This window comes from Equus asinus, chromosome 2, assembly GCF_041296235.1.
Source record: "Equus asinus isolate D_3611 breed Donkey chromosome 2, EquAss-T2T_v2, whole genome shotgun sequence".
Lineage (NCBI taxonomy): Eukaryota > Metazoa > Chordata > Mammalia > Perissodactyla > Equidae > Equus > Equus asinus.
The window spans coordinates 134,803,561-134,818,019 of NC_091791.1; the positions used below are offsets into that span (position 1 = coordinate 134,803,561).

Here is a 14,459-nt window from a genome sequence, read left to right on the forward strand (position 1 = left end):
ATAATTTTGTCCAAAATAATGACATTCCATAATATTTTTAACTATGAGTATGCAGCATATTAAATATGTGTTCATCTCAAATAACAATTAGCATTCTAATTACTATTCTTCCTTAGGTATGAGAATTAAAATCCGAGCAGGGAATTACTTTATACTCAAAAACATTTACTTCTTCTCTTGACTTCAAAGAAATAGTATATGTTTATTTAAAAAAACACAAAGAACTTAGAGATGGAACTTCTACTATTTCTGTGAGGTGACACTCTCTCTTCTGAAAATAGCAAGTTTAATTTGAATGTGTCCAGAAGCAGGCTCAGGAATAAAGTCTTTATTGGATAGCTGCATTATTTTATTTCGGGGTGCCATGGATTTTGAGAAAATTAAGTACACCATTGTCCAATAATAAACACAGAAATACATTCACAAATCAATGAGAAAAGAAACTTCTTTTGGATTAGCAATAAATTTAGATTATGTAAGCCTGTTTTCTGTTCCCTTCTAATTTACATGGAAAAAATATCACAAATTGCCTATATATGGCAAACGTATCTAGTCATAAGAATTTTGCTCAAATTTGTCTAAAACATTCTGGAATGATAATTTAAAACTGAATCAGTAACACTGAAATGGATGCTCTGCCTTAAAGGCTATAACTATCAGAAATTCAACAATTAATTCTAATTAAGGGGATAATGAGAAGTCAGAGTCATTATAGCTGTATTCCTAGATGACTGACCCCAACACAATGACTGAGCTATGAAAAAGGAGAGTTGCAGGAGAATCTTGAGCATGCTGTAAAACACTCGAGGTTCACACGATATCTAAAGTGCAGTGCATACTCCACCTGGAAATGGAAAAAAGCAAGGACAACTTTAAGAGTTCCACGGCTAAGGGAGTAACATGGATTCCCAGAGGCTGTGTAGTGAAGCTACAGTCCTTTCCACAACAGTAGTGGTTTTTAACCAGGAGGTATATTAAAAGTACCTGTTGAAGTTTTAAAAGAACCTGTACATGCTTGGGATCCCCAACCCTAAAGATTTTACTTCACTAGGGCACTTTTACTTTGTAAAAGCTCCAGAAGTGATTCTGATATGCACCTCCAGTTGAGAAGCCTCAGCACCAAGAGACTCTTCAGTCTGAATGTTAATTTCTCTAACCTCATGCTACTTTGATTGGTGTGATATGATGAATATGTTTACCTCCTTCCTACAATACTGTCTATTACCTTTCACTAAGGTTTGATTCAGTGCAGAACGAAGTACTTGACTTCTGAAGTAATATATCACCTAGGAAATATCAACTCTAAGCTGAGTGGGCTGGGTACCAGATTATAAAAAACTCTTCACAGGGGCCAGCCCAGTGGTATAGCGGTTAAGTTCACGTGCTCTGCTTTGGCAGCCCAGGGTTCATGGGTTCGGATCCTGGGCTCACATACCATTCATCAAGCTATGCTGTGGCAGCATCCTACAAACCAAATAGAAAAGACTGGCATAGATGTTAGCTCAGGGCTAATCTTCTTCAAGCAAAAACAGAGGAAGACTGGCAACAGGTGTTAGCTCAGGGCCAATCTTCCTCACCGAAAAAAACAATAACAACAAAAACTTTTTACATGAGTGATAATAAATGAAGAGAATCCATTACCAAACAAAAACAGAGGCCAAGGGAAGACATACAGATGGCCAACAGGCACACGAAAAGATGTTCTACATCACTGATCATCAGGGAAATGCAAATCAAAACCACAACGAGATATCACCTTACACCTGTTAGAATGGATATTATCAAAAAGACAAGAGATAACAAGTCTTGGCAGGGATGTAGAGAAAAGGAAACCCTTGTGCACTGTTGGTGAGAATGTAAATTGGTGCAATCACTATGGAAAATAGTTCGAAGGATCCTCAAAAAATTAAAAACAGAACTACCATATGATCCAGCAATTCCATTTCTGGGTATTTATCCAAAGAAAATGAAAAAACTAATTCAAAAAAAATCTGCACCCCCATGTTCACTGCAGCATTATTTACAATAACCAAGACATGAAGACGATCTAAACGTCCATGGTTGGAGGAATGAATAAAGAAAATGTGGTGTGTATATATATATATATGAATACACACACACACACACAATGGAATATTATTCAGCTGTAAAAAAAAAAAGAAAGAATGGAATTTTGTCATTTGCAAAACATGGATGGACCTTGAGGGCATTATGCTAAGCGAAATAAGTCAGACAGAAAAAGATAAATACCATATAATCTCACTTATATGTGGAATCTAAAAACAAAACAAACAAAAAAAACAAGCTCATGGATATAGAGAACAGATTGGTGGTTGCCTGAGGTGAGGGGTAGGCAAAAGCGGGGAAGAGGATCAAAAGTTACAAATTTCCACTTATAAAATGAGTATGTCATGGGGATATAAGTATAGCATGGTGACTATAGTTAATAATACTGTATTACATATTTGAAACCTAGGAGAGTGAATCCTGAAAGTTTTCACGACAAGAAAAAATTTGTAATTATGTATGGTGATGGATGTTAATTGAACTTATTGAAGTGATCATCTTGCAATATCTACAAATATCAAATCATTATGTTGTACACTTGAAACTAACATAACATGCCAATTATATCTCCAAAACAACAACAACAACAAAAAGCCAAGAAAGGGTTTAACGGCCAGGTCTGGCTCATCTAAACACAATCTAGTATTTGCCACTAAGGCCAGAGCTCAGTGGGTCTCAAATTTAAAAAGCCATTAGAGTATTTTTCAGGTGCACAGTCAAATTGTGCTCTCCCAACAGATAACATTTCAAGTTGAAAACAGACCACTTCCAAAAATCTAAGAACTACCTTTTTATTTCCTACAGTTAGCGACAAAATTCACAAAAAGCATCTCAATCCTCATTCTTCTCCTGGCTGTTCAGACTACCTGTAGGAAGGAGTTCTAATCCCTTCAAAAGGCTAAAGTCTGCACTCTTTGACGATTAACAGAGGGGAAAAAAAAACGTTCTAAACTAAAACGATCATGTTATATTCATTTTAATACTTAGAAAAATACTTCAGAAAGCTGTGTATATACCAAACAAACCAACTTTAATGGGAAATAGCTAAGCAAGAGCCATGGTTCTTCAGCCTGAGATCAGCCCTGCACCAAACGGAGTCCAATAAACCCTTCCAAACTAACCAACCAATCAAACAATAAAGCCCCAAACCTCAATGGCTCCAAATGCTCTGAATCAGTCTCTTGTCAAGCCTTCCTGGAAATCAGCAGGAATCAGAATATTAGCTATCACAAACTCATTATTTTCCAAAATCTCCTGGGGCTTAACTCTTCAAAGTCTCTCAGGATATCCTTTCACTTTAATTTCACTATGACCTTGCACTTCATAGCTAATAACATTATATCAGCAATAGCTAACATTTATTGAGTACTTAGGATATGCTAGGCTCTGGGCTGAGTGCTTAACCCTCTTTATCTCATCTAATCCTCACAATAACCCTATGAGGTCAGTACTATTATTCACTTCTACATAAGTGATGAGAAAAGTGAGGCTTAGAAAAGTTAAATAATTTGAATCTCTCTTCTGTTCTCAAAGTCCCAAATCTTTCCAATTTTAGATTCTTGTCAGTTTGGACAAGAACTCAGGGAAAAAAAATCATACCTACTGTCCCGAGTTACTTTTTATCCCTTAAAGTTTTTGGTGAATGTGATCTCACTATTAAAAGGGAAGGGTGTTCTACAACAGAGGATCTCAAACTTTAGTGTATATCACGATCAATGGGAGAGCTCACGTTAAAACACAAATTGCTGGGCCTCAACCCTAGAGTTTCTGATCTGGGGACCTGGGATGGAGCCTGATATTCAAATTTTTAACAAGTTCCCAGATGCTGCTGCTGGTACAGGGACACTGCTTTATAAGAAGGTAAAAGGAAGTAATCCTCGCTCACCTTAGCTATCACCTTCTCATGTGAAAACACTTCTCTAGAGTACTTCCAACAAGACAGACACTTAGGATTTAAAAACACCAGCAGGGGCTGAAAGCTAAAAGACTACTTCCTCACTTAACAAAGGTGACCAATGACATTAAGGAAGTGGAAATCCAAAAAAAGGAAAATTAAGGACAGAATGATTGTAAACTCTGCTCAAGAACCTCTTACCATCCACACTTTACTTCTTCAGCCTGAAAAGTGTTACCTTTAGATCTCCCAGGGCAAGAGAAATGCCAAAAGAAAAAGGAAGTAGATTATTTTGTAATACTGAAAAAAGGACAGACTCTGAAAATACAATAGAATTCTGCCCTACAGCCAGAAAATTTCAAAATGCTATAAATTCTTCCTGTCTCTCCTTTGTCACACTATCCTCCATCTCAAAAGCTATTCCTCTTACCTAAAACTGACCCAAAGTCTATACTTTCTTAGGTAGCTTAAACATTGATTATGCCAATGTTATCTAGGATGAATGACTTCAGGGAATAGGATTTGTTAAAAATGTCTCTTCAGCCAGCCAGGGAAGCTTCATACTTGGGTGGGTGCTCCCAACCATGACTAAACTGTATCAGGAGAAACATATTTTAAAATATTAATATGGCCTGGCACCTTCCTGATGCTAATCCTGCCAGGCCCATTCCAATGGCACAATTGGGAAATTAACTGAAGAGAAAAGCAATCTTCCCTCTGTTCTCTACTTTCAGATACTCCTCCTCTACAGCTTTGCCATGCTCAGACTCATTCTATACACATACACAGAGATAGAACATGCGTGCACACACAAATAACTCTCAGCAGGAACCAAAAATCAAAGCCTAACCCCACGGTTTTTAAGTGAGCAAGTCCAATTTCCTTCTTTGTAGCCCTTGACACATGCTGGCTGGGAGCCGTCTGGATTTTTTTCTGCCTTGTTCCTGCACCAGAAGGCTCTGCACTGCAGGTCAGGGGATGATAAGGAAATGAACAGCGTAATTTCCAAGGCCTCTGAACACGGCCCTGTCAGCAGCTCTGGAGGCGGGTTACTCAAGCATGGCTTGAAGAGTGAAAACCACAGAGAGGAGGGCTCAGACAGCCAGCAGTGGCAGGATCTTAGCTGTGTATATTACTGCCACCTCCAGCCTGAAAGCCCAAGCCCTGCTGCCTCCCTGGATGAGCTCTGCTGGTAAAAGCTCTTATACCCAAATGGCAAAAATACAAGTTCACTCTGGGGGAGGAAGATTAAGGACTAGGACTTAGATTTTCCATGCACGCTTGTGTAGAAACAAAAACATTTAGTGCCCTTCCAGCATACATGAGATTGCACATGCTGGGAAACCCACAGTAACATCTATCCTACATACCCAACACCCCACACCAGAGATATGGCCAGAAAGGAAACTCAATTCATATGAAATCTGAAATTCAACAGGCTACTTCAGTATCCTTTGGAGCCAATTTTTGGTCTCCCAACTCCCAAACTCCATTACAAATACCAGGGGCTTTAGAACACATCACCAGCATGCAAAATTCCCAAGCCAGGTTTGGAACTACTTCTGAGCACAGTGCTGAAAATCTTAGCCAACATGTTTATCTATTTATACTGGGCTTCCTGTATAGGTAGAATGTTGTTACATTTCGGTCCATTATTGTCTAGGGCAGACTGACACATTTTACATCAAAACATGTTTTTCTTTTTTCCTAATATTTACTGAATGCTTCCCATGTGCCAAGCACTGTTCTAAGTGTTTTATATGAAGTAACTAATTTAATCTCACAACAACCCTATGTAGGGACTATTGTTTCCCTCATTTTGCTGATAAGAAAACTAAGGTAGAACAGTTAAGTAACTTGCTCAAGATCACTCAGTTAATAAGTGTCAAAGCTGGGATACAAACCCAGGTAGTCTGGCTACAGAGTTTATACTCTTTACCACTAAGTTATACATATGAGTTTATGTGAAATTTAAGTGTAGAAGGCTTGTGTTTTAAGTCAGAAGTGGCTCCTAACGCCTACCTTATAAAGAAAATTCACAATGGTTCTCAAACGTTGAATTATATAGAAATTATCCAGAGAGTCTTCTGTAAGTACAGATTTCTGGGCTTCTATGTCTAAAACTTATATAGCAGTTCTGAGGTAGGGTTCAAGAATCTGCATTTTTGGCACTCAGGTGATACGATACACATGGTTTTATGGACCACAATTTCAGGAATTCTGCTCTAGATGGCAAATTTTAAGCTCCTCAAAAAGCAGGAACCATCTCTGTTTCATTCACCAGTGTATACTCAGCACCAAGCACAATACCTGGATTCTAAAATGCACTCAATGTTCTGAACGAATGAAGGGCGATAGTGGTATCTTATTGTATGTCATCTCTTTACAAAACAATATCCACAATACATTTAAGGTCTGCCTATTAGTGATAGGTCCAAGAAGCACCAAGGCAGGGTTTTTTTTACCTACCTGCAATTGCCAAATAAAGAGTGAACTGGCAACTACCTGCAACTGGCAATGCTTCAATGATTACAATGAAAATTTGACAGGATGCAATATTCCAGAACACAGGCCCCCTCAAGAAGTCAAGCTCAAAAGAGCAGTTTAAGGGCCTGCCCCATGGCGGAGTGGTTAAGTTCATGTGCTCTGTTTTGGCCGCCCAGGGTTTCGCTGGTTTGAATCCTGGGCGTGGACATGGCACTGCTCATCAGGCCATGCTGAGGCGGCATCCCACGTGCCACAACTAGAAGGACCCACAACTAAAAATACACAAATATGTACCGGGGGGGCTTTGGGGAGAAAAAGGAAAAAAAAAATAAAATCTTTAAAAAAACCCAAAAAGTAGCAGTTTAAACTTTCCCTGGGGCTGGCCCGGTGGTGTAGTGGTTAAGTTCCACACGCGCTCCGCTTCCGGCGGCATCCCGCATAGCAGAACTAGAAGGACCTACAACTAGAATATACAACTAGGTAGTGGGGGGCTTTGAGGAGAAAAAGGGGGAAAAAAAAGAAGCCTGGCAACAGATGTTAGCTCAGGGCCAATATTTTAAAAAAAACGTAATTTTCGCTCTTTATATACAGTAGGATAGGTTTAGCACCAGCTGTAAATGATTGTTCTTTGCAAACATCATCGCCTTACCAAAAAACCCTAAACTCAAAGATCCTTTCTTCATTGTCTACAATGTTAAAATCAGTATGAAAAACAAACGAAAGCATCTTAAGAGTATCTGGACATTTATATCCAATGTTTCTGAGTTAGTCTTTAAAGTGGAAAAATAGAGAATTCCTCATAACAGTTAAAGATTTGTTAAAAATCCGGGAGTAACAATATACCACTAGAACTTGGTAACCAAAAACCTGGTTTCTATGCGTGGCTTTGCCATTGACTACCTGTGAGAGCCTAGGCAAGTCACATAACCTCTCTGGTCTTAGGTTCCTCTTTTACAAAATGAGGAGACTGGACAAGATAATTTTTCTCTGGGCCCTCCTTGAATTACAACACTCAGATGGAAAAGGGCTGCTGAAGAATAAATAAATTAAGCTCAGGCTCTGTTGCAGTTAGAGAACACATCTCTTTCCCACATAAATATCAACTTCTATTTAAATTTTTTCCATGAGGGGGCAGGCCCAGTGGCACAGCAGTTAAGTTCGCCCGTTCCGCTTCGGCGGCCTGGGGTTCGTCAGTTCGGATCCTGGGTGTGGACACAGCACCGCTTGGCAAGCCATGCTGTGGTAGGTGTCCCACATAGCAAGTAGAGGAAGGTGGGCACGGATATTAGTTCAGGGCCAGTCTTCCTCAGCAAAAAGAGGAGGACTGGCAGCAGATGTTAGCTCAGGGCTAATCTTCCTCAAAAAATAAATAAATAAATAAATTTTTTCCATGAAGGAAAATGCTTGAGGGCATTTGGCTTCAGGAAGCAAGCCTGACTGGTATGCTATCAACAGCTGAGAAAGAACAGCTAGTGAAGGAGGAAAGTGTTAAGAGAGAAAGCCTTGGATCCGAAGGAATAAGAGACCTGACCTTGGTTGGGCAATGAGGGATTGCAACACAAGAGAACTGAGCTGGAAGGCATAAACTAGGGCAGGAAAACAAAACCAAGGGCAAAGGAAGATGCTCTCAGAGCACAGGATATGATAGCAAGCATGATCAGAAGGCGAAAGAGCAAAGAGCACACTTTATCATTTTCTTTGTATCCTTAACTAATGGGGGAAGTGGTAAATATACGCAGCATTCTGAGAGCAGAAGCTGAGACACAAACATGGGGAAAGCAGAGTGCAGTGTTCTTACCTCGTAAGATCAAAAACAGTAGCTAAAGAGGCAAGGGGAGCTTCTGGTTGCAAACTTCTAAATCCTTTAGCCACTAGAGCCTACTGGTTACATTATATGATTTGAATAAAAAGGAGTCTCACCTTAAACTCCGACTTTCAAGCCCTGACTCTGACAGAGTCGGCATAGATAGATCTTTGCCTTCCATGGTTTGTAAATTCTTTTTTTCTTGCTTGTCAGTGTGGCAACACCATCACTAAGCTCGGGACATTCAGACAGACACACTCGCTCCTCCCTACCTCCCCTTCCATCTCTAACTTAACAACCTATTAATCAAACCAAAGGCAAGGGAACAGGCAGGAGTGGGAAGGCTCTGTCTTGTTTATTCCTCAACTCTCCCTCCCCCATCTCTTCAGCTGGCAGGAAGTATGAGACAGGAGTGTTCAAGTATGAGACAGGAGTGTTCAATAACAATTCAGGGCAGCAGCAGTTGCTAAGAGCCATCACTGGTCTCTCCTAGAACTCTGTGAAACAACACAATGAGCCCTGCCAGAGAGAGAGGTATGGTGGAGCAAAAGTGGGATTCCATGACAGGAAATCCACATCTTTGGCTCACAGAAAATTCCCTCTGCCATAGTCTGAGATACCTACCTTGATGAGAGAGAAGGTCATGAGGTAGATAATTTGAATATTCAAATCTCCCTCATAAGCTGGTAGCAGACATGTGACAATTCTATCCTACGCCACAAACTCCATTTGTCTTCTCTCCTTTTTCCAAGGGGGGTGGGGGTGGGGAAGACTCCAGTCAAGATACTTTCCAAATTTTATGAGTGTTTCCTCTTCATGATAGTTCCCAGCTCAGAGTATGTAATTCTTAGATTATATCAAAACATCTGTTTTGGTTCTGTTGGTTGTCCCCACATGGAAGGAACATTCCAAACCAGTTAAGCCACAGGCTAGTCCATATCTCAGAAAAATCTTAAAGAAGTGTTCAAAGACTTAGCTTATAACTATAGTACTAATCATCAAACACTGACTGAGCATCTATTATGCCCCAAAACCCTGGGGTCCTTGTTTCTCTAAAGCAGCTCCTCTGCAACATTTCTAGCCTTTTTTCCTTTAACTTGTGTCTTCCCCTCCTCCCATTCCAGAAATGCTCTCTCCCTGCACAGAGTGTTTTCATATCCTAGCAACTTCCAAACATCTATTTAAATAATTATTTATTTCAATGGTCAAAGGCTTTATGGAAAGGCACCCCTAGAACTAGACTGTTCAAAAGGCTTGAGGGAACAGGGAAAGGAATTAAGAAAGCAGGTTCTTGCTTACAGTAACACCAAACTGCACAGCAAATTTTCTGCTTCTAAAAGTACTTCCCAGCAATTTTATCTTTCTTCCAAAAACTGAAGCACAGTCTCTCTCCCTTTTCTCTCTCATTCCACTGCCCTACTCTCAGTCTCCTTCGGAGACAAAGCTTATAGCATAGCTACATTATTAATGGGCAAACCGCCCTGGCACAAAGATGTATTCTTATCTTGAATGTACCGCATCTTTCAGCCCAATTATAATCTGAAGGGCAGCCACCCAAGCAGTCCCAGCACCTATAAGAGAAAACAGGTTCCATTTGCTTCTCTGTTGGAGACTATCGTGGACATTTAGACTTAAATCCAACATGAAGCTAAGCACCATTAATCCTTTCATACACAGACTACTACTAGGTTTACACGATTGCAACATGAGTCCAGAGGTCTGAACAGAAAGGGAAATGAAGGCCACTCTCAGAAGTCACCACTTTTCAGCACAGGAAGAACAATGATTATGAACGTGAATATATGGCAAGAATTTACTGAAGCCAGATGTAGGGAACAGTCTAATGGGCCTGGAACAGAAGCAAGAACTCCTGGTACTCCTAGGCCTCTTTAAAACAGTATTATCCATCTGTACCCCAGAGAAAATGGTGAATCACAGCCAAGCACAGGATGAACCATGCCAGCAACCAGCTGGAACTTGACTCTGCTGAGGTGGACTACAGCATCTGCCACCTAAACACAGGCAGCCTCTCTGGCAGCTGCCACTGGTAAAAGGGAATGAACCTTTGTGGTGTTAGCGGAAGAAAATCCACAGCCCTGTTACCAGTGAAGCCCAGATGTTGCTAAGAGCTATAGATGTGCCAAAGGCAAGACCAAAATACCTACAGCAAAGAAAGTGCAAGCTACTACTGGAATCTAGGCACTGAGAGGGCACCACCATCCAAACACACACATCTAGCCTCTATTTCTTAACACTTGGATATGGAAATAGGTATTCCCTATTGCAGCCAATGTAATTACAAAGAAATCAATTTATGTTGCATCTGTTGGGATCAGCTGAAAGGACAGAGTGAACAGAACACGGAGTGCAAAATCAAGAGCCAATGAACAGCTCATCACCAGGCCAGATGCTTTGCAGGAAATTGTAAGCTGCTGAAGTTTAAGGCAGCCTGAGCTGACCCTAGACTCACATCTACTCTGCTCCAACCCCGCAAGCTCCATTTCCTGGGACATGAACCAAGATCATCTTCCCAGAGGAGGAGAGTCCCTCCTAGGGCTGCAGGCACCTGTCCTTCCAAGTCAAGCAGAAGGCAAGGTATCATTACACTGTTAGGCAGCCATTAAACACCAGGAGACTTTGATTCCCAATAGTTGAGGGAGATACCTGGCCAAGAACTATAGCTTTAGTGGCCAAAGAATCTCTTTCAAGGCCAAACTTTCATGGCCACAACACTATCTCATAAGGCCTGATTAAGTACCTCTTAATACAGTCAGTACCTCCTGCCCCTTTGTTTACCTGTCCCAAACTATGCCCCTTTGCTCTTTGGTAGCCATCAATAGAACACTTAGTAGATATCATGCCATGAAAATTATTCAACCCTTTTCTCTTCCAGAGACCCAGCAGAATCATTTATCCCATTAAGAACAGCACTCAGGGGGCCGGCCATGTGGCCGAGTGGTTAAGTTCACGTGCTCCACTCCGGCGGCCCAAGGTTTCACTGGTTTGGATCCTGGGTGCGGACATGGCACTGCTCGTCAGGTCATGCTGAGGTGGGGTCCCACATGCCACAACTAGAAGGACCCAGAACTAAGATATACAACTATGTACCAGGGAGGATTTGGGGAGATAAAGCAGGGGGAAAAAAAAAAAAAAGATTGGCAACAGTTGTTAGCTCAGGTGCCAATCTTAAAAAAAAAAAAGAAAAAAAGAACAGCACTCAGCCAAAAGCATGTTCAGTTTATCAAGTTATTATTAATTTTATCAGTAACTCTGAGGATGAAAAGCCAGACAAGCTGGGGACCACATAAAGACTGATGCCAGCCTCTAGCAACAAGTGTCTTAGGTGGGACAAGGTGGGAGGTTTTCAACTTGATTTATAGAAAAATCAGTCTACCAAGTAGCTGCCCCCAACAAGAGATATTCTTTTCCAAAATGTCCAGGCCTGCTGTTCATGCATCTGTAGGGAATCCCCTAATTTGGAACAAAACCACATTATCATTACCAGCTGCTCTGACCTTATAATTGGTCATTACCCACAACCTAATAGCCTCCCACAGAGTGAACATAGCATTTGGTGGTTAGTCCAGGGCAGTTCTGACTGGCAGTGGGCAGCCAGATCTGGCCACCTCTTACCTTTTCAGACTTGACTTTCTTTAGCGGGCGACACTCATTCTCCCCTTCCTCTGGCTCCGGTTTAGCTCCCAAAGGATTGAGCGCTGCCCCAGGCTCAATAGCTATACTCCCAAGTGGCTCCACAGCGCCTGTATCCACCCCTGCACTTCCATCGTACTGACCACCCCGTCCTCCCAAGGGAACTGGCTGGAGGACCCCAGGATCCTTTTCTGAACAAGTCCCCACTCCTTCGCTTCTCTCCTTCTTGCTCTTAGATGAGCTGTTCTCCTTTTCCTTTTTGGAGCCGGCTACACTGCGGGATGCCTTAGCCGCCTTCTCTGAGCCCTTGGGAGCAATAGCAGCAACCAGGCTTCCTGCATTGGTACCATCTCCTGAGCGTCCCTGTACCTCTTTCTTGCTAGCTGCCCCCTCACTTGGAGTGAACAGGGAAGTCCCTGGAGTGGGTTTGCTAGTGTCTTTGCCACTCTTATTCCTTTTGGATTTTGATTTGCCTTCCTTCCCTTGAGGACCTGGCACTGGGGTCACAAACTTGATGTTGTCTGGTAGTGTGGCCACAGCATTGGGAGCCGGTATCCCCACCTCCTTTGAGCCTGACATTTCCAGTTTCTGCTGGTCCTTTTCCAGATCGGCGTCCAGGTCAATGATGAGATTCCCTACTCCAATGTCCCATTCATCCCCACTGTCGTATGTCTCAACCGGGTTTGCATCCACTCCTTTCCCTCCGGAGGCTCCACTGCTCAAGGACATCTTAGAGTCAACGTCCCACCTCAAGATTCAAGGCTCTTCCTTGCCCCCAGCTTTCCTATTTTCAGCTTCAGCTATGTTCTCAGACCTGTCACATTGGTCAGTACATGCCCAGTGGACAACATCATTGCTGGAAAAAGAAAATTTAAAGAGCTGTTAAAGGAAACAATACAGGCAAGAAGACAGCCTGAAATAAACTCCCACATAAAACAGACCCTTCCTAGGTGGCTATCACATCACAATGGACAAGACAAACAGGTTCAGTTGTATTTCTAACCAAGTCACATTGGACCAAGGGAAAAGTTAATTGCCACTCCATCTCCCCAGGGAAGAGTACAATATTTCCAATTGCCCAGAGATTCTGTGGTAAGTCTTAACTAGAAATCCTCTAGAGTTTGTTTCCCATGCCCAAGAGACTTACTTCTACTACCACAGTCTCAATCAATACAGGCCCTGGCACATCAGATTCAAGCCCTAGCACAACTTTACTCATACCCTCTTTCTCCTTGCTTCTTCTTAAATTATCAGAGACTCAGAACATGGTCCAGCAAATGTTTTAAAAGCCCTCTACTAACAGGGCCTGTCTGTACTAATAATATAGATTGTTTGCTATTCTACTCTTGGGGGGAAAAAGTCTAATTACGGTTAAGTAAGAATAAAAGAGAAAAGCAAGCAGAACTGGGAAAAATACAAATCAGGATAGAGGACAAAAACCAAAACTAGAGGAAACAAAACTCAGAGAGGACTCAACCAACCAGCTTAAGTTCAGTTAAATCAGCTGTCTTAAACTCCAGGTTTCAAATTACGTCTAAATAACAAAATTCAATGTGGCCTTTCCCACTTACCATGAAAATGCCTATGAAGACAACAAAAAAAAGAGACAGAAAATTTTGCCCTATCGATAACTGAACATACTAAAGAAACCTAACACAAGAATGTGGAATAACTCTCCAAATTCTTATATAAGATTGATGGCACTGTACTGATAAATACCAGGACCTCACCACATGAAATAGAGATTGGCTAAAAAAAGGGAGGTGGTAAAGAAGGCAATTTATGTCTTTCCAGTCTCCTGACTAAAGAGACCTGGGGAGTATACCATCTAGAAAACCTTGCAGCCAACATATACCATCCTGGTATTACTTTACGACAAAGCCAAAGAGTTCCGTTCCTGCTCACTCCCCTGACCACCATCTTTCTACAACCAGTTAGAAAATAACTCTCATAAGATAACAGAGCAGAAAGAGCCAGGAAGGGCACAATGAATGCTACAAAGTGGATTTCTAACAGGTAAATGCTATAGATAGGACAGAGACAAGACAAACTGTAGTTATTCACCTACATTCTTCAAGACAGGGTCAAAGAACCAGGGTGCAGTTCCAAGAGAAGATGGCATCCTAGGAGAGCAAAGCTGTACCAAGTAAATGCCTGCTAGCAACTGGAATTTGAGAAAGGTGTGTACATTGATCTGCCATTTTAGCTGGTGATCTAAGAAGAAAATATACCCTTTACCCAAGTAAAGAGTTTAGCGCCAACAGCAACCAACCACTGCTGGCATCAAGTCTACACAGATCTTACTTCATAAAAGGATGAGCAAAAAGTGTGTATACGGGGAAACATGAAGAAGGAAGTATGAAAAAATGCCACCCATGAGGTAAAGGAAAAACAATCCCTGTCTGAAGAGTATGAGAAATGACTACCCCTGAATATGATCCAGTTTTCTGAAGAAATTTTTAGCAAAATGTTTGGAATTCTCAACACTATGCTATGAGACTTGGCCTCCATGAAATAGTAGTGTAGTACATATCTGCTCATTCATTCAAAAAAATT

At 41.4% G+C, this 14,459-nt stretch overlaps 1 protein-coding gene across 2 annotated transcripts in view; it reads right to left on the minus strand.

The window, feature by feature from the left end:
- Positions 1-14,459, minus strand: part of ZNF609 (zinc finger protein 609) — a 204,249-nt gene that overhangs the window by 166,502 nt on the left and 23,288 nt on the right. Inside the window, exon 2 of one of the 2 annotated variants that reach the window (XM_044764727.2) lies at positions 11,886-12,759. The exons of the other annotated variant lie outside the window; for it this stretch is intronic. Coding sequence (XP_044620662.1) covers positions 11,886-12,632 — 747 coding nt within the window. The 5' untranslated portion in view covers positions 12,633-12,759. The remainder of the gene's footprint in view (positions 1-11,885; positions 12,760-14,459) is intronic. 2 annotated transcript variants of the gene reach the window in all.